At 55.1% G+C, this 20202-nt stretch overlaps 1 protein-coding gene across 1 annotated transcript in view; it reads left to right on the top strand.

The window, feature by feature from the left end:
- Window positions 1-20202, top strand: part of LOC148218014 (uncharacterized) — a 199749-nt gene that overhangs the window by 101647 nt on the left and 77900 nt on the right. Inside the window, 1 exon segment of the mRNA XM_088158029.1 lies at window positions 9993-10589. Coding sequence (XP_088014155.1) covers window positions 9993-10589 — 597 coding nt within the window.

The raw sequence follows: 20202 nt of genomic DNA, 5'->3' as shown, positions 1-20202 counted from the left end.
AACACCCATCCTCCCATGGGAGATGGAGCTGGAGCAGAGCATGAAGCTCTTCCCACACTCGGGACACTCACAGGGCTTCCCTTAGTGGAGCCTCCGTTGGTGTCGGGTCAAGACTGAGTTGTCTGAGAAGCTCTTCCCACACTCAGGACACTCGTAGGGCCTCTCCCCAGTGTGGATGCGCCGGTGGACAGTGAGATGGGAGTTGTGCTTGAATCCCTTCCCGCAGTCGGGGCAGCGGAAGGGCCTCTCCTCGGTGTGAATCCGCTCATGCATGAGGAGATTGGAGCTGGTGTGAAACCTCTTCCCACACTTGGGACACTCGTAGGGCCTCTCCCCAGTGTGGATGCGCTGGTGTTTTCTCAGGGCAGAGCTCCACCCAAAGCTCATCCCACATTCCAAGCAGGTGTAGGGCCTTTCCCCAGTGTGGATCACCTGGTGCCACATCAAGTGAGAGATCCTTGTGAAGCTCTTCCCACATTCCCCACACTCGAAGGGCTTCTCCCCAGTGTGCATCCTCTGGTGCCGCATCAGATCAGAGCTCCACCTGAAATTAATCCCACATTCCAAGCACTTGTGGGGCTTCTCCCCTCCATGAGGCTTCTCCACCAGCTCTGAGCTCTGCCTGGATCTCCGGCTGCCTTCCCGGCTCAGGGAGGGTCTTTCCTCCTCGCAGCTCCCTGGGCTGGGTTTGCAGCCCCTCCTCGCGAGAGATCTCCAGGGCTTTTCTGCCTCCATCCCCGCACACCTGAGGAATGAAAATTCCTGGTTTAGGGGGAAATAACAAGAAGAGAGCTCCATAAACTGGGTGTTCCTCCTCGCCCAAGCTCATCTCTGGAAGTCATTGAGCATCTTGTGTCTGTAATAACCTCCCAAACACCAAGATTCCCACCCAAAATCTTCCAGACTTTAAGACAGGGACCAAAAACTCCTCAAATATCAAGATTCAGCCAAAATCCCCTCCAAACTTGTGCTGCTTTGAAAGCAAAACTAGTGAGAGACTCCAAGTCAGAAATACAAATTGATAGGAAAAAAAAGAGAAATAAAATCCATGCAATAGTACAAAAGAAAACAACTGACAGAATCAGAATACAACCTGACACCCCGCTAGTTAGGGTGGTGGTAGCAGTCCAGATGAAGTGGTCTTGTTGTAGTAGTGATGCTGTAGAAAGGTCTGGTAGCTCTTGTCCTCTGGAATCCGGTGGGTAAGGGCTGCCTTGGTGCTCCAAATCTCAGATTTTATCTAGGTAGGAAAGGCTTGGCTCCTCCCCCTGGCTGGAGCATCTCCCAATGGGATGATGGAATTTTATCAGTCATGCAGTGGCACTCAATGGCCCATTAACAGAAGATATCTTCCTGGAGGAAGGATGGGTTGTGGAAAAGATAAAGAACACTGCCCCACCTGGTTTTAACAGATGGCCCATTAGCACAGGATATCTCCCACAGAGATAAGGATCCCTGCTCCACCTGGTTTTTTCCATCACTCTTTGTTCTTTTGTTTCTGCCCAGGACCTCTGACTGGTTACTTCATGTTTGCTGCTGATTTCTTCTCCCTTTTGAAGATGAAAATGGTAAAAGTGTCTTTGACCTGCCTTGCTGGATATTGTGAAGAGGAACAGTCATCTACTGCAAGTGGAGCAGAGTTCTGTGAGTGCTGTATCAAACCAGACCTCGTCAGACCTGCCAGAACAACTGGTCCATGCTGCCCTTCACTGCTCTGCCTGTTCCCCACTGTTTTATGCCAGAGTAATTTAACTGCTGTTAATTGGGTGTGTGTTTCAGTCGAGCCAGTCCAGCAGAACCAGCAGAAAGCAGCCCCAGAATGAATGGGGCTCTGCAGAGGAGCCCCAGACTATTCATCAGCCTGCCTGCAGAACTGGCTCCAACTCTGAACCCTTGTGACCACACTCTGAAGAAGACACACTTCTGATATTTCTGAGGCACTTATGACTGAGGCACTGCACGAGCTTGTGCAGGTAAGAATCCCAAAGTGCTTTCTGTCAGGAAAATTAATCCTCAAACACCAGAGTTTTATGTCCAAAAAGGAGACTTTATTGGAATAAAGGGAGAGGTCATGGGACATTCCCCTGGGATCTCTCAAATTTTTGGAGGACACAGCCTCCTTTTTATCCTATTTTCCTGGCCTCATTTCCCTCTCTCTTTCCCCATTGGCTGAGGTACTTGAGAGGCACAGACTTCCTGGAACGCCTGATACCTGAAATTCCCCTCTAACGTATAACCCTCCCTTTTAATTTTTAATTCTTACAGAATTCATAGTTTTCTCCCCCGTTGCTTCTTTCATCTTTCAATGTCCAATTTCATTTATCAGCAGCCCTACAGTTTGTTTGTAAAGGCAAATATCTTTTTCCATTCATCAATCAGTGGAATCCATCCCATTGTTTCTTTTATCTCTCAGTGCTAGCCTTATCTACAGGTTGATCCACAACTCATTTGGAAAGAAAAAATTCAACATTCCTCTCAATGTGGTTCTCTAAGAAGGGCATAACTAAATGCTTGCATGGGGGTTTTGGCTTCTGGAGCAGTGGGGTAGGGCTGTTGTTGGTTCCTACCCCTCCATCCCAGGATGATGCAAGGGGTGAGGGATGCCATGTGTGCTGTGCACTGGCAGTGATCCTCATGAAATCCTTCTAATCCTCTCCTTCGAGCTAGTCAAGCTCCTGGAAATGACAGGACAGAAAAAAAATTTTAAAAGTGTTCAGTTTAGTGCCCTCCTGCCCTTGTGGGGTGAGGGACAGGAGGCAGAGGTCCAGCTTGGTCTCTTTTTGACCTTTTCTTTGAGACAACACTGTCTGCTCCCACCACAAAGGCACAGAGGGTGCTCTTTGCCCCCACCAGTGGGAAGTGGCTCTGCTGACCCCACTAAGAGTGCTGGAAGATGAGTCTGTGAACTAAACAGTTGAATATTGCCTAGAGGGGGGTAGCAGGCAGTAGATGTGCCACCATTCTCTTTCCAGGAGCCCACTGGGAGTACTTGAACTATCGGCGATGAGAGAGAGACGGGGACACTGAATGGTGATCAAAATCCAATTTTTACTGAGCACTACATGTGCTTATATACCATTTACAGGAAGGCTGGTAATATTTTACTGCAATCACATAGACAAACCTTACACAGACAAACTCTCACATAGACAAACTTTACATGTGGACTTAGTAAAATCTTATTTCCCATAACCCACACTTGATCCAGTCCTCTTGCAGTCAGGTCTCTGTTTGCTCTTGCCAGGCTTCCTCGTTGTCAGGCTGCATTTGCTGATTAAATCTGCAGTACTATCAGTCTCATTTGCATTACCCATATCCACACCTCCCCCGTTTCTTTTAACTAAAAATACACTCTTAAGCGATTTGTCTATTAAATTCTTAACACACTGTAAAATACAAGGAATAACTACTACAATGCATAATATGATGCCTAATACATACAAACCTATTTTAACTAAATTCCTAACCCAGCCAGTGAGTCCCCAGTGCCCTAAGAGCCAGTTCAGCCAGTCGTACCCATGATCTACCCGAAGTTTATTGACACCTTCTTTCAGGGCTTGAATGCTGGCATAGATGGGCTGGGAGTGGTCAGAAAGGTTAAGGCAACACATCCCATCGAATTCCTCAGCCACAGGCGGCGGCGGAGCTCGGAGGCGGCCCCAGCGCAGGTGGGAGCCGCGCTCGGTTGTGCGGGGGCTCGGGGCTCGCTGCGGGCCGAGGGGGCGGCAGGGGGCTCTGGCGGGTTGGTTGTGCCGGTGCCGGCCCGTGTTGGCGCTGGGCTGAGGGCGCTGCGGGAGCGGCTGCCCGCGGTCTCCTTCCCGCTGGGGCCTCGGCAGGAGCCGGTGCCGGAGCAGCGCTGGCTCGTCCCGGTTGCTGTGGGTGGCACAGAGGTGTCTGCCCTGTGCCCGGGGCTGTGCGGGAAAATTCCCGTGGCCAGAGGTTTGTGTGCCCAAAGGAGACAGAGGAGTCCTGTAAAAGTGACTTTATTGATGATCAAAGAGAGAGGCCATGCGGCATTTGCCATGCGGTCTCTAAAGCGCCGCCTCCTTTTTATCCTCATTTTCCCGTCTGCATCTCCCTCTCCCTTTCCCCTCTGGCTGAGATACTTGGAAGGTTCAGAATTTCCGATCCGCCTACTGCATGTCCCTCTTAATATTCACTCCTACTACGATATTAATCTTACTGCTTTCAATCCTTCCTTCTCTCATATTCTCAAGAATTGCCTTTACAGACTTTTAATTTCCATTGACTCAATTTCTTTTCCTGTGTCCTCTTTGGAGCAAGGGGTCGTGCATGGTAAAAAGCTGAGAGTTGCTGCAGCACGTCAGAGGAGCAGCAGCATTCGTTTAAGCCATGGTCTGCCAGGGAACCACGAAAACGTGTCCCATTCCCATCCTTTCTCCGGAATACGAGATATTTTCATATTTCCTTTGCTATCTGTTTCACCCCTTTTCGGTTATCATCTGTTTGCAAACAGCCGTTTGCGTCATTTAATTTTCCACAAACTCCTCCTTCTTCTGTAAGTAGATAATCTGATCCCATCCCATGGTGAAATGTCTCGTTCCTCATTTCAGCGGCTTGGTCAGCAGGAAGGTCAGGAGCTGGAGCTGTCTCCTTGGTTATTATTTCAAGGATACTTTTTAACCTAATTATGCCACTCAAATTATGGATGGGTTTTCTGTGTCCTGATATGAACTCGTTAGGGATCCCAGGGGCTGGTCCATGGTGTTGTAGCATTTGTTCTGGTGTCTGTTCATCTTTTTCCCTTTTTGGGGTGCTCCTCCTGCCACGGCTGCATCAATTGACCACTTTTATCTTATGAAATTACAAAATGTTTGGATTCCCAACTCATTTCTCTGGACTAGCAAAAACACCTCATTGCTTTGGGGAGAGGGATGATCCCCCCACACTTTTTTTTCATGAAATTTGCTCAATATTCTCCGTTTGCTGTTTCCCTTTGCAGCTTAACCAGTTTCTGTTGCAGTCAGATATCCTCACTATGGGCTCTGCCTTTAGTTGTGCAAATTCCATCTGTGCAAGCAGGCAGAGCTGGGGGTGAGGGGCAGATGGACTCAGGGAAATTCCTCCCCCTGGCAAGAAGGCCCTGGGGCATTGTCCACACATTTCCAGAGCAATGTTAATTTGCATTTCTAAAACTCCTCTCCTGGCTGCCTGGAACTAGGATTTTCTTTCAGAGCAGCTATTAGGGGATTCACACGTCCACCCTCACAACCTGCTTTATTTTTCTTTTCTATTTTTTTAACGATTTTTTATTAACAGTTTATGCGTTAAAGCCTCACCATTAATACTCTTCTAGGTTTGCAAAATGCAACTTAAAGGTGAGCTTCTAAAGATCCATTCCAAAATTCTGCCGTCATTGAGAGCCACCACAAATATATAGAAAAATATTCCAATGCAATCAAGTCTTTTCTGCCTCTTCTCCTAGGAGTAAAAATTGGTTGTCACACCCCTGGCCCAAACCTAACTGACAATCTAAAAGTAGGATTAATGTGAAAATTTTTCTCATGGTGTAATCTTGTCACTGAAACTGCAGGGACAATAAAAAGCTCTCCAGCAATATCTTTAGTGTTAGAGAGTTAAGGCATTACTTTATTCTGGTCAGGATGTGCAACAGAAATAATTTCATCCACACATAGACCGGGCGTGCAGAGAAAATCATTCCATGAGATGTGAATTTTGCTAGATTTTTCCTGAAATTTTACAGTCTGAACCCATTGAAATCCATTGGTTTAGTGTTTACTGCTTCCAGGTTGTGTAGTTCTTAGTGTTTAGTTTCCTATTGGACCTGGATTTCTCCTCCTGTGATGTTAATGAGGTCCCACTCCTGGATTTCCTTCTCAGTCTTTTCCAGACCAGGTGTCTCCATCTGTGGCGGGGCAGTGTCTGGGGTGGGTGTTCCTTGATGTTTGCTGATGTTTCATTGATGTTTTGTTGATGTTTGTTATGTTTGTGGATATCTTTTGGGCTATTCCCAGTCTGATGAGATGTTAAACTCATCTCTGTTGAGTGGTCTAACAGTCCATAAAAAATACCTTTTAGAATTTCTTTCCTGAGAGAAAGGCAAACCGAGCCTGACTAGTAAAATGGAATGTAAAAAAATTTAAAGTTGGTATATTTTCCAACAGTGGAATCGCAGGCAGCCCAGTGTGTGAGTGTAATTGAGAGGCAGAGTCCTGGGTGGATGCTGTGAACAGCAAAGTGCCAAGGCAGGCTCTGTGCCAGCCCAGCTTCCTGTGGCAGAGATTTCACAAGAGACAGGATTCTGGCCACAGACTGCTTGAAATATACATCCCTTATCTCCAGCCCGCACTAGGTGGAGAATTCCCAGGGTAAGGAATTGCAAAGATCCATTCCAAGGGAGAGAATTGAATATCTGCCCTGGCTCTGGCCAAAGGTTATAATGGCCGGATGCTTGGCCTTCAGCCAAGGGCACACACTGACTCAGAAAACACTTCCTAAATGCAGCAACATGTTGCATATTCATAGACCTTCATGCATTATTCACAATCATTCTCCCCAACCTGTAAATCATTAATTTTTCCCTCCCTAGGGCTCTGGTGTCCCAGAGTCCAAGAATGTGAAGAATTTCCTGATTATCTTTTTTACCATTCTCTGAGTTAGTTAAATGAACAAAAGCTTTTTACATCAAAATGTTGTAGTCCAAAAAAATATATTTATCACTATTGTTTATAAGTTCTGTTAATAGCAAAGCTAAAAGAAACTATGTTCATACAGGAAAGTTTTTCAACATAGAGCATTCATTTTAATATTTTCAAAAAGCCAATAATTTAATATGTACTCATAAGACACCTAGGATTCAAATTTATTTTCTGAGTCGGGAAGAGCCATAGGTGGGGCACCAATCATTTTGTTATTGTTCATTTTTTCAGGTTTTCTTCCTTTCGTCCTGCCATACCACAGCCTTGAGGCTATTGGGGTTTAGAAAGTGATACAATGTTATGGGTAGAAGAAAGAATCCTCAATCCAGGTCCTGCAATTTCCTAATAATGCTCAGAATTCTTACACCTCCTTTTCAGTCCTGGATGACTTCTGAGCGTCTCCGGACCCTCTCCGGGTCAATACACCACAAATCTTTAGTCAAAATATGTCCCAAATATTTTACCTTTTACTCCAACATTTGCTCCTTTTTTTCATATACTCAAAGACGTTTTTTAGCCTGAACATTCAGCGATTTCACAGAGGCTTCTTCTACCACTTCTTGTCCTCCTGACTGCAGCAAGTCATCCACATCCTGCATTAACCCAATCCCTGGGGTGGGGTAAATTCTTGTGATATTTTCTACAAGGCTTGCCCCAATAAGGCTGGTGCTTCCGTGCATCCCTGCAGAAGGACCGTCCATGTCGTTTCCATTTTCCCTTCTACCTCTTGTTCCCACTCAAAGGCAAAATCCAGTTTACCATCCTGTGTAAGTGGGCATCCCCAGAAAGCATCTTTGCCATCAAGGACTGAATGGTGTCAGTGTGAGGAGGGCACCTGGTTGAAGATGGTGTAAGGATGTGAGAGCCCCTGGGTGCTGGGGCCCCCTTGGGCCCTGGGGTTCATCCCTCAGGGGCTGTAGAAACTCTGCCATGGCCTTTGCCTTCCCCTTGGCCTTTTCCTCATCCCTTCTTGCATTCCCCTGCTGTGCCTTTGTGACCAAGTGCTCCAGGGGCTTCTTCTGCCCCTCCTGCAGCCCCCTCAGTGCCTGGGGGTGCTCATCCTCTGACAGCTGCTGAGCTTTCTGCTAAATCATTCCTTTCTGCACTGACCCAAGGAAAATGCTTAAAAGCTAATCTGGATGCTTGCACGTCCAATCCCCATTTCCCAGCTGTTCCTTTGTCCTGCTGCTCCTTGTGCTGTGGCTGCCGTGGCCAGCCCGTATCCCAGAGCCGGTGCCTGTCCTGCCGCAGTGTCCAAACGCGGCCCCCCCGGCGGGCAGGGCCGGCAGCTCCACGGGGCCGGGCAGCGGCCGGGGCGTCCCGCAGCCTCCTGGGGGCCGGGGGCCACTGCCGGGCCTGCAATTGCCGGGGGGTGCTGGGCTCAGGCAGCGCCCGGCGCTGAGCCCCGGCTGCCCCACAGCCCCGGCCCGGCCCCGCAGCTCCCCACAGGCCCCCAGCCCGTGCTCCCGGTGCCGCCCCTCTGCGCCCGCTCCTGCCGCTGCCCAGCACAGAGAAACCCCCTGCAATCCTGACCTCCTTGTGTGCCTGTCCTGGCAACCGGGGATACAAAGGATCTGCAGCAGCTGCCACCTTTAGAGGATAAAATCCTGCTGAAAAACATCCCCATCCTCAGTATTTTTCTCTTCTTTGTCTTTGTCATCATCCTTTTTCTTCCCACATAGATTCCTGCTGCTTCTTCTTGCCTGAACCATATTCCTGCACACTCCCCTTCACCCAGTCCCTTCCCAGCACACCAACACCTCCATCCCTTGTTGTCTAAATCCCTTCTCGAATTCCCTTATTGCCCCCCCTGGGTGTCCATGTCCTTGATTACCTCTGGGAGAATGTGCAAACTTCCTCAAGATGCTCCCCTGGGACCCTTCAGAGATATTTTGGGATCATCATCCCTTTAGCCAGGAGCCTTTCCTGGCTTTCCCTTTCTACCCTCCATGGGTGCCCTGCCATGTTTAGTCCCCGAAGATCCCACTGTAGTCCCTGCTGAGATTTTCAGTGCTCTCTGGCTGCCGACTCTTCCCAGCCCCCCTGATCTGTCACTCGTCTGTCTCCTGGCCCCAGCGCCCCCCTGGATGGGAATTTGGGGAGGTGGGAGGGGGGGAGCGCCAAGGCCGGGCCCCCCCGCGCTGTGGTGGCGGCAGCGGCTGCAGTGGGGAGCGAGTGCGGGCGGGAGCGGCCGAGAGCCCAGCGCTGCCCCAGCCCGAGCTGCCCCAGCTCCATCGCTGCCCCTGCGCTGGGATGCTGTGGGTTTGGGGGGAAGAGGGAGCCGGCAGTGGGTGCTGGGCCTGGGGGCAGCAGGAGAAGGGAAGGAGAAGCAGGGTTGAAGAACAAAATGGTCAAAGGATGCCTGTGGAAGGAGCAGGTGGGATTGTGCAGGAAAAAGATGAATAATGGGAGGAAGAGGCCTGTGAGGAAGAGTAGGGATACCAGAGGAGGAGCAGAAACAGGAAGCAGCACAATGTTCCACTCCTCCCTGTATCTGCAGCCTCTGCCCCAGCCCCAGGAGCGTTGCTCCCCTCACATGCAGCAGGTGACTGAAGAGGACCATCCATGATTTTCACAGGGCTGAATCTTGGTGTTTGTGAGCTTTATTGGGCTAAATGCTGGTGCTTTGATTTTTTGCAGGGGCTGAATCTTTATATTTTGGAAGGGATTTGGGCTGAAACTTGCTTTTTGGGGAGTTTTTGATCTGTGTCTTGATGTTTGGATAATTTTTGTGCTGAATCGTTGTGTTTTGGAGGTTCTTACAGACACAAGATGCCCAATGACTTCCTGAGTTGCACTTTGAAAGGAGGAACCCCCAGCCCCAGGAGCATTGCCCTCGCCACATTCAGCAAGCGACCGGGGAGGGGGATCCACGATTTCCACAGGGGTGCATCTTGGTGTTTCTGGGCATTACTGGGTTAAATGTTGGTGCTTTGGTGTTTTTTGCAGGGGCTGAATGCTTATATTTTGGAGGAGGTTTTGGGTAAATCTTGCTGTTATGCGGAGTTTTTTATCTGTGTCATGATGTTTTGGAGGATTTTTAGGCTGAATCTTGGTATTTTGTAGGTTCTTGCAGGCATCATATGCCCAATAATTTCCTGGTTTCCACTTGGGCAAGGAGGGACCTGCAACTCAAGGCACTCCCCTCTTGTTTTTTTCCCCAAACCAGAATTTTTCCTTCCCAAGGTGTGAACAGATGGAGGAGGAAGAAAAGCCCCGGTGATCCCGTGGGACGAGGGGCTGCAAACCCAGCCTAGTGAGCTGTGAGGAGCAAAGACCCTCCTCGAGCCAGGAAGGAGGCTGGAGATGCAGGCGGAGCTCAGAGCTGGTGGAGAGGTCTCCTGGAGGGGAGAAGCCCCACAAGTGCTTGGAATGTGGGAAGGGTTTCAGCTGGAGCTCCGAGCTGATCCGACACCAGAGGATCCACACTGGGGAACGGCCCTACAAATGTGGGGAATGTGAGAAGGGATTCATGACGATCTTTAATCTGATGCAGTATGTGCTGGTCCACACTGGGGAAAAACCCTATGAATGTGGGGAATGCGGGAAGAGCTTCCGCCAGCGCTCCAGCCTGATGCGGCACAAGGTGAGCCACACAGGGGAAAGGCCCTACACCTGCTTGGAATGTGGGAAGAGCTTTGGGCATAGCTCTGGCTTGAGAATGCACCAGCGCGTCCACACTGGGGAGAGGCCCTACGAGTGTCCCAAGTGCGGGAAGAGGTTTCAGAGAAGCTCCAATCTCCTCCTACATGAGCGGATTCACACAGAGGAGAGGCCCTTCCGCTGCCCCGACTGCGGGAAGGGATTCAAGCACAACTCCACCCTCACTGTCCACCGGCGCATCCACACTGGGGAGAGGCCCTACGAGTGTCCTGAGTGTGGGAAGAGCTTCTCACAGAGCTCTCACTTGTCCAAACACCAACGTAGGCACCACTAAGGGAAGCCCTGTGAGTGCCCCGAGTGTGGGAAGAGCTTCGTGCTCTGCTCCAGCTCCATCCCCCATGGGAGGATCGGTGTTGGATGATCCCCAGTGACCCCCGTTGGGCAGAGCCCTGGTGATCCGTGTTGGGTCGGGGGAAGGGTTTGGAGAGATTTCTTTCCCTTCTCCTTGTGCTGCTGTGATTTGGTTGGTAATAAATTCCCTCGCTGTGCCCAGGCTGGCTCTGTTGTTCCCGTGCCAGTGCTCGCGGTGGGATCTCTCCTGTTCCTTCTCTCAACTCCCGGGCCTGTTCTCAGCCAATCAGAGAATGCGATGAGGAAGATTCAGCCAATGAGAAAGAGCAGCTGTGATGACTCAACGGTTGCCGGGCAGACCCGCAGCACCCAGTGTTCCCCACCTGGACCCCACCCTCCCCGCCCAGTCACGATCCCCCCGCGGGGTCCCCCCAAGTCCCTCCCCAGTCCAGCTCCCAACTCAAAGGGACCGAGGCGAACTGGGAAGCTTTACTGGGAGCACTGGGAGCAGCTGGGCTGGGGGTTCACACGTTGCCCCCAAAATCAGCGGGTGGATGGATCTGGGGGTCCCAGCTGGTTGAAGGCCACTGCTGCTGGCTTAGGAGCTCTGTGGGCAGAGAAAAGTGGGTGACCCTGGGTGGGGGCCCCAGGGGGAGCACACACGCTCGAGGATAGGGGGCACACGACTCCCTAGGGCCCCCCCTCACCTTTCACAGGTAGAGGCTGAGCCCCAGGGCCAGGAAGCCGAAGCCAAACACGGAACCCTCGATCCCCATTGGCACCTTGCTGCGGGCAGCGTCTGGCGACATCTCTGGGTGTCCAGAGGGGTCAGGACCCCCCAAAACCTCTCAGACACCCCAAGCCCCTACAAGCACCTTCCCAATCGTCCCCAGCCCACCCAGGATCCCCTGAAACCTCCTCCTAATCTCTTCCCCGCCTCCCCAGGACCCACCAAAGCACCTCCTGTCCCTCTCGGGATTCCACTGCCCCGTCCCGATTGCCCCCCACTGCCCAAGAACCCCCAAACCCTCTCCCATTCCCTTCCCAGTCCCACCAGGGTTCACCTAGACCCTCCCAGTCTCTTCCCATCACCACCAACCACATTCCAACTACTGCTTTCCAATCCCTGATTATTTTCCAACCCCTCCAGACTCACTCAAATTCCTCCCAGTTACACCCAGCACCCCCAAATTCCCTCCCAGTGCCCACCAGGACCCCTACAACCCCATCCCGCCCTCCCCAGCATTCTTCAAACTCCTTCTCAGACCTTCTAAACCCCTGAGCCTTACTCCCAGTTTAAAGTAGACTGTCTGAAACTCTCCCCAAGTTACTCCCAGCACACCTCAATCCCCCTCCCAGCCCCCCCAGTGCCTCCCCACTCCCCCCACACTGTGGGGTCCGGGCCGTGCCCCAGTGCCGGCTCAGGGGGTGCTCCAGGCTGACGTGCTCCACCTGGAGCTTGAGCTGACCCCGTGCCGTGGGGGTTTCCAGCAGCACCAGGAGCTGGTAGAAATCCAGTCCCCATTGGGGACCAGGTCGGTGGCCAGCACGTGTCCCGAGAGCTCCTGCTGGTCCTGGAACCAGCTCAGCTGGATGTCGGCAGGGTAGAAACCCATCAGGGAGCAGAGCAGGCAGCCAGGGCCGGGCTGGGAGCTCGAGGGCCACAGTGAGGTGGGGACACTGGGGGGCGCTGGGAGAGAGTGGGGACACACTGGGATAAGTTGGTGGGAACTGGAAGAGGTGAAGGAGGGCTGGTGTGGCACTTTGAAGGACTGGGAATAAAATTGGAGAGAGTGGGCGAACACTGGGAGAGAGTGGAGTGGATTGGGATAATGGGAGAGAGGGTAGAGGTCTGGAATTGGACTGAAAAGGACATGGAATGGACTGGAAGGGACTGGGAAGGCACTGGGAGAGAGGGTGGAGGTCTGTGATTGGAATTAGAAATACTGGGAGTGGACAGGGAATAGAATACCTGTGGACTGAGAAGAATTTGGAGGGACTCTGGTGACACTGGGAGGGACTGTGAGGACACTGGGAGAGACTGGGATGGACTGGGAGAGCCACTGGAGTCACTTGGGGTGAGGGGGCAGGAGGCCCCGGGGATGGGCACAGAAGGGCTGACGTGTCTCGGGTGATTCCCAGGGAGGTTTTGAGGGGCTCCAGGGTCATTCCCAGGGCAGGGCCCGAGGGGACACGCTCTGCCCCACGCTCACCTCTGCGCTCCACGAGGAACGGGCTGGACAACTCGTAGTTGTGCCGGCAGTGCCTGTCCACCGCAGCCCGTCTGTACTCCATCCATTGCGGGTCGCTGTTCCAGTGCCTGGCAGCCTTGTCCCCAAAGGAGGTGTCCCCAGGTCCAGCCCCACATCGCTGTCCAAGTGCAGGAACTGCTCCCGCTTGGAGATGTTCCTCTCCACGAACCTCAGCCGGTCGGTGCCGTGAATGAAGTGACACTCGGACTAAACCATCTCCTGGAACAGCGCTGTGTGTGCAGGACACAGGTCTGGGGTAGCCCCCCAGCAGCCCAGAGTAGCCAAGAGCTCTGGGTCCCCGCAACACGCCCCATGGCCAGCGCTGGGCAGGGTCTGACACCACCCCCCTGTTGGAACCCTGGAAACTGAGGGGTTTGGGCTTTCTGTGCTGACAGGCATTGACCCCCAGGAAAACACTGCTTTTGACCTGAGGCCATGAAGAAGCTTTCCAGAATTGTGTGATAGAACTGGGATCACTGGTGTGTAGTTTGAATAGAAGTGTGTAATGTCCCATGGTGGACAATTTAGAATTTCTTGGTTTAGAATATATTAATACATATAAAACAAGATGGAGGTTTTAGGGTGGAGTTTCCTTTCCTTTTCACCTTCTTCACGGGTATAGGTGGTACTTTTGTAATTAGATAGAAAATTCCACATTGCAGGTCACGGGTGATTGGTTCTTGGGCTATTATGGTGTCTTTTTTTAATTGGACTCATTGGCCCTTAAAAGGGCTTGTAGAGACAGGTACGTCGCCATTTTTAGCCTGTTAGCTGTAAGTGCTGTTGAACTCACTGTAATATAGATAAGAATTAATAAACATCTGAGTCCGAACACGAAATTCCGTGTCTAGAGCATTTAATCTCGACTCTAAAAAAACAAAAAAGAAGATAAAACGCGATATCCCCCTCCCCAAATTCTCCTGGCGGGGGGCGCTGGGGGCGGGGCGCGGGTGGAGTCCAGGTGAGGAGCTCTGGGCGCTCTGGGACTGCCTGAGGAGTCATCAGCGCCGCGCGCTCTGATTGGCTCAATTATTTTGGTGCCTTCTCTGATTGGCTGAGGAGAGGCCCGGGAGTTGAGAGGAGGACCGGGAGAGATCCTGCCCCAGGCTAGCGGTGGAAGAACATCCAATTAACAAGGCATGCAGATCATTTCCCAGCGGTGCCCACACTCCTGTAGGAACTAAATGCACCGAGGATCTCACGAGGGTCACCAACTCTCTGGCGGCCAAATCCAGCCCTGCGCTCCCTGCGGGTGCGGGCACTCTGGGAAGGGCTCAGCTGCGGGTCAGATGGCCGGAGAGTGGCTTGGTGGTCACCTCGTGTGTGAGGCAGTGATGGGCTGGGGAGATGCATGGACACTGCACATAATCACTTCCAAGCAAAAATCATTCCAGGAAGGAGTAACAGCTTCTGACAGAGACCAAGTGTTGCCACCAGGTGCTCCTGCCAACAGCCGCCTGCAGAAAGGAGCACACACACCAATGCACGCGGGCTTTGGCTGTCCTCTGGCAGAGAAGTCCCCAGGGGACACAGGTCTCTGTGGCAGGAGCAGGCACCAGCATTGGCAGGCCTTGGGGGCGGCAGGTCTCCTTTGGCAGGGACTCTGCCACACCTGCTGATTTCACTGCTCCCAGGGCTCAGAGCAGCATTCGTACCCTGGGCCATACGTCCCGTGTCTGTGTCACACTCCTGTGTGTGTGACGGCCACCCAGCACCGGGTCTTGTCCCAGAGAGGCCCCGGCAGCTGCTGTGGAAGGCCCCGATGCCCTTCCTGCTGCAGCTGCATCGGCAACCGTGGGGGCTCCTTCTGCTGCCCTGAGCAGGCAGAGCAGAGGAGCATCTGCTTGTTGTTTGAGCCATTCCTAAAATTCCTGTTGGGCTGTCCTCGAACCTTGGGGGAACGTCTTCCTTGCAAGCTGGGCCACTTTGGGGGGGGTGTGGGTGTCCCCAGGGCACGTGGAGGTGTGTCCTAGGGCTCTTTGTGACACAGTGCACCGTGGTCACCGTGCAATAGGAAAGGGACAGAGCGTACAAGGGTGACCCTTTGTGACACATCGTGACATAGGTGCTGGCGGTGACACGGCCACACCACAGTGCTCGGTGCACTCGTCGGGACAGGACGGAGAGAGCGGTGCTGTGAGGAGCCCCCACACAGCCAGCTTGTTCCCTACTGACCCGGAGCTTTTCCAAAGCATTTCCTCTGCAGGTGGCCTCGAGGACAGACTGCAGGACACGGTGTCCTGTAGCCTTCCCAAGGCTTCTCTGTTGCAGGTGCCTACAAGGCACAAGTGCAGCACTTGCTCATCTGGAGCTTTTCCGAGACATCTCTCCTGCAAGCAGTCCCAACTCCAAACAGTGACATGGAGCAGACACCACCCAGAGTGCCCAAGCTGGCCTGGGTGAAGGAGGAGGAGGAGGCTGCAGCTCCCTCAGCACAGCAGCCTGAAGAGCTGGAGCAGATCCAGCTGCTGCAGGAGGGTGAGTAGCAGAGCTGGGCCACAGGGCTGGTGCCTGCAGCCAGCTTAGCCCCATCCCATCCCATCCCATCCCATCCCATCCCATCCCATCCCATCCCATCCCATCCCATCCCATCCCATCCCATCCCATCCAACATGCCCATGGATAGGACAGAAGAGGGGCTGGGGCTGAACCCCCTGGCAGCCACTCCCCATCCCTGGAGCATCCCAGGGCTGTCCCTGCCTGGGAATGCAGGGCTGGCCTGTGTTCTCCGGCCTCTCCCACAGCCCCTCAGCCCTGGCTGCGCTCGCTCTTTGCCAGGTGCCGCCATGGACCCGACACAAGAGCAGGACCCTGCCCGTGGCCGCTTCCGCAGAACAGCGCAGGTACTGCAGCCATCCCCACCTGGGCTGGGCCTGCTGTCACTGCTCAGCCCAGCACCGTGCTTGGAGCACTCCATGGATTCTTCCTCTCTTCCTTCCCTTCTCCTGCAGATGATCTATGAATTCATCATGTGCATTTGGTGGGAAGAGACCACCGGTGTGGGCACTGGGCTCTTGGCAAACTTTCCCCTCTTCACTGCTGAGACCGGGGCTGCCATGCTGGATTTGCTTGTGGAGAAGGGTGTCTCCAATCCAAAGCAAGTAAGCAGCCTGTGGCCAGGGCTTGATCACCCCAGGAATTGTGTGGCACCTCAAGCCAGCTCTGCTGGGTTCCTTCAGTCTTTGAGGCCCAGACCAATAGGGTAGGAAGGGCAGCACTTCTCAGGGGAAGCTGGGGAACCTGCTGCTCGGGCAGGTGTCCAAGTCTCCCCGGGCCTTCTGCAGGTGCCAGCCATGGTGAGGTACATCCACAAGTGGCTCACGGCCAATGAGTCTGCTGGGCACAGGCTGGACAAGGCCCTTCTGGAGCTGGCCAGGGAATACCCCTGCGATGTGCTGATGACTCTCTTGCGCTGGGCCCCATCGGGTGACAGGTACGGCAGCCCCACCTGCCTTGAGGGTTTAGGGTTCCCCGGCCCGTTACCCTGTAGAGCCTGTCCCTGGTGACTGCCAGACAGGGGGACAGTCCCAGGAGCCTCCGTTTGCCAGTGCTGCCATGTCAGCCCCTGAGCGTGCTGCCACGCTCCCTCCCTGCCCCTCAAGATGCCTGCACCCCCGTGGGCTGGCTGGGTGCTGCCAGCGAGGGCCGGTGGGCAGAGGCAGGGCTGACGGCCAGCACGGGCCCCTGCAGCAGCCCAGGCCACAGTGCTGTGGCCCAGACCCCCCTGACACAGAGCTCTGACCCCACAGAGCTGCTACGGCCATGTGGGGAGTGATCATGTCCTCCACTGGGACTGCGGAGCCGGCGCTGCAGATACTCCTCAATGTGCTGAACGCCTGGCCAGTGGACAGTGTGTACACCTCCGATGGGGACAGCACAGGAGTCTTTGCCCTGGCTGTGAGTTCCTGCAACTGACCTTGGCTTGCCCCTAGGCCACCTCTCCAGCAGCTAGCTCTTTGTCCTCCCCCAGCTGCATCTCTCTGCCTCAGGCACTGCGCTGAAACCTGACTTAGGGGCAAGGTTCAGGGGCACCAGGCTGGGTGACCCCGCGGTGTCTCCCCCGGCCTCTCCCTGGCATGCTCGGGCCCTGCCACACGGATGTCTTGGCACTGAGTGTTGTCTCTGGGTGGTTCATTTTTTGCAGGCAACCGTGACACTGTGGAGGGTCTTCAACCTGACCTGGTGCCCACCTATAGTGTTGGAGAATTTCCCCCGTCTCTTTCTGTGTCTGCTCTTCCAAGTTTACATCAGCGCACTGGATACGCCAGAGGAGGTTGATACCTTCTGGAAGGGGTGCCAGGAGCAACTGGGCCTTGCCACCAACCCCCAAAGGTGCTCCATCCCAGTCCTCCCAGTCTCCCCATCCCTTCCAAGGCAGGAGCCAGGGCTGCCAGCATGACCTGGGCTTTGCTCTGCACACAGGTTTGCGGTGCAGACCCTGAAGGTCCTGCTCTGCCGAGTGCAGTGTGAGCGTGTTGTGGTAGCCATGGAAGGCAAGGCTGGCTGGGACACGCTGCTCTGTACTGACACCCACCACTATGCAGTGGGACTCCTGGCCAGGTGAGACCCCCTTCTCCCTGCTGCCCCCGGCACTTGTGCCCAGGGTGCCCCACACAGTTCCCATGGGCAGGGATGAGAGGGCTTTGTCACAAAGAGACGGACGAGCAGACTGGAAAAGGCTGGCACAGGAGGGTGCCCGGGAACAGCCGCCTCCCAAAGCGCCCACGGGGGGCTTGGGAAAAGACCAGAGCTCCGTGGGTCACTCCTGGGAGAGCTTTGCCCTCTCGGCTCAGGGGCAATGATGCCTTTTCCCCCCCACCAGGGAGATGCGCTGTGTCTCCATGATCTGGTGTTGCAGCTTCATCTCCTGCCTCTTGGAGCTCCTCAGCCAAGACATTTCAGACTGGCAGCTGCCCGCCATGGCGTTCCTTGTGGAGGTGAGCCCCATGGGCAGCACAGCTGAGCTGCCTCCCACCTCTCTGCCCTCTCACAGCCGCAGCTGCCTGGGACGGTGCCCGTGCCCTGTGCTGCTGCCTTGGCTCAGCCCTGTGCAGTTCTGAGCTCCTGCCAGCTGGGCACCCCGGTCACTGCTTTGTGCCTTTCAGGTCCTGGACTTCCTGGACATCAATGAATGGGGTGACAGCCTCCTGGAGATCATGGCAAGGCGCCTGCAGAGCACGTCCAGGGAGATGCGTCGCCTGGTGCTCAGAGGCCTCGTGCAGCTCAGCAAGGACCCCTCGATGGTGAGAAGACAGCAGCGGCTGAAGCTGTGCTGGCAGCGTGGGGCTGGGGAAAGCAGCCCCTTGGGCTTGGCTGGGCTTTGGGAGCTGTGGCAGCTGCTCCCAGCTCTCCTGCGTTGCTGTTCAGCTGCCCGAGTGCTTCAGGACAGGCCTTCGGCCCCTGGGCTCCACGGTAGCAGCAGCAGCAGCGTGGGCTTGCCCTGCCTTGTCTTCCATGCAGAACATTAGAATGTACAGCCTGACAGAAAGCCTTGTGGACCTGTTGCGGGATGCAGATGAAGACATCGTTGAGATGACCGTCGCGGTGCTCAGCTTTCTGCTCTCGCACAGACACCTCGCAATACCCAGCCCCATCGCCCTGCGGCTGGCTGGCGCGCTCTGGCCACTGCTGGACAACGTAAGGCTCTGTGCCCCCAGCCACGGCCACTGGGTGCTGCCCCCAAGTGTGGTGCCCCGTGGATTTTTGGGCCTGTGCACAGAGGGGCCTGGAGCAGCTGATGAGGAGGGCTTTTGCTTCCTTTCCAACAGGACAACCGCCATGTGCAGCTGCTCTCCATTCGCCTCTTCCAAGAGGTGATGAGGTTGGTAGCGGCCAAGGGTAAAAAGCCCCTCAAGATGCTTGTGAGCAAGAGCCTGCTGCCACTCTTCTTCAATTGCCACGATGAGAACATGCGTGTGGCAGAGGTGAGGACTCCTGGGCGCTGCTGTCCTCCTGGCAGGGGGCTCAGCTGTCTCCCTGCACCCGGGCACCTCATGGGCTCCAGCCTCCTCCTGGCCTTGGCACAGGGAGGCAGGTCCTGTGCCCTGGGCTGCGGTGCCATCTCTGGGTCTCTGCTGCTCTGCAGGCCTCTTGTGAAACGCTGCTTTCTGCACTAAGCTTCCTGAAGAGGAGAGATCTTGAGCACCTGCTGATGGCGGATCAGATGTGGAGGTTTGGCGAGTGCTTGGTAAGAACGCTGCTCCCTTCCCTGCGCTGCCCACGCGGGCTCTTCTCCAGGCTCCTCTGGCCCCAGGGCCGCAGCTGATGGAGCCCCGAGCTCCATCAAGCCCGCGCCTTGCCGGGCCCTCTGCCCCGCTCAGGGCTGTGCGGGCAGGGCAGGCCGGGGCCAAGGGACAGAGCCCGCGCCAACCCTTCCCTCCGTGCCCTGCCGCTCTCTCCAGCTGGCACAGGACAGGAGCCGAGCGGCCGAGCTGCTGCGCCAGGCGCTGCCGTACCTGCGGAGCCCACAGGAGCCCCTGCGAGAGGCGGCCGTCAGGTTTCTTGGTGAGCCACAAGCCCGGCTCCCTCCCCGCCCCGCCGCAGCTCGGCCCCAGCCCCGCCTGCTGCCCCGGCAGCGCCATCCGGGCCGGGGCTCTGGAGCCCCGCCTGCCCTCGGCGCCGCTGCCGCCCTCTCGCAGCCGTGTCCTTGGGCGTCAGGATGCGGCGAGGGCCGGGCCTGAGCCCTGCAGGGGAAGGCGCTGCTGTGGCCGCAGGGCTGGCAGCGCCGCTGCGGGGCAGCTGTGCGGCTGGGGCCGTGACAGGCTCTGTGTTGGCAGGGATGGCCGGGCGGTTCCTGAGAGAGCAGCAGCGAGAGTTGCAGCTCATGTGCAGGGGTGAGTGAGGCCAGCGGGCTGTCAGCGGGGGCTGGCGCTGGCAGCTGCGTTCCCTGCCCCGGCTGGGAGGGCTCTGCTCCCTGCGCGCACGAGGGGCGGCGTGGGCAGAGCACAGAGACCTTCCAGGGGCCTGCGGGAGGGACATTCGTGGCCAGCGCCTTCCAGCTGATACTTGCTGTCTCCTGCTTCCTCCAGGCCATGGCAAGAGCTGCCGTGTGGGAGGGATGGGGCAGGAGGGTCTCCCCAGGTCCCTGCAGATGCAGGCTCTGACTGTGGCTCTGTTCCTCTCTCTTCCAGCCCTTCAGGACATGACAGATGACACCAGCCCTGCCATCTCATGCCTGGCTCTTCAGACTCTGTACATCAACAGAGCTGTACAGAGCATTCCCTCCTCCCGACTCCAGCAGATGCGAGATGGATTCCGCCGCCTCTGGAAGTCACGGCCTTCCCTGTGTCGCAGGGGCTGGTTGTCCTGTGTGAGCA

Source organism: Sturnus vulgaris, unplaced genomic scaffold, assembly GCF_052056855.1.
Source record: "Sturnus vulgaris isolate bStuVul1 unplaced genomic scaffold, bStuVul1.hap1 Scaffold_195, whole genome shotgun sequence".
NCBI lineage: Eukaryota > Metazoa > Chordata > Aves > Passeriformes > Sturnidae > Sturnus > Sturnus vulgaris.
The sequence above is the reverse complement of the archived record's forward strand: the minus strand, read 5'-3'. Positions and strand labels throughout refer to the sequence as shown.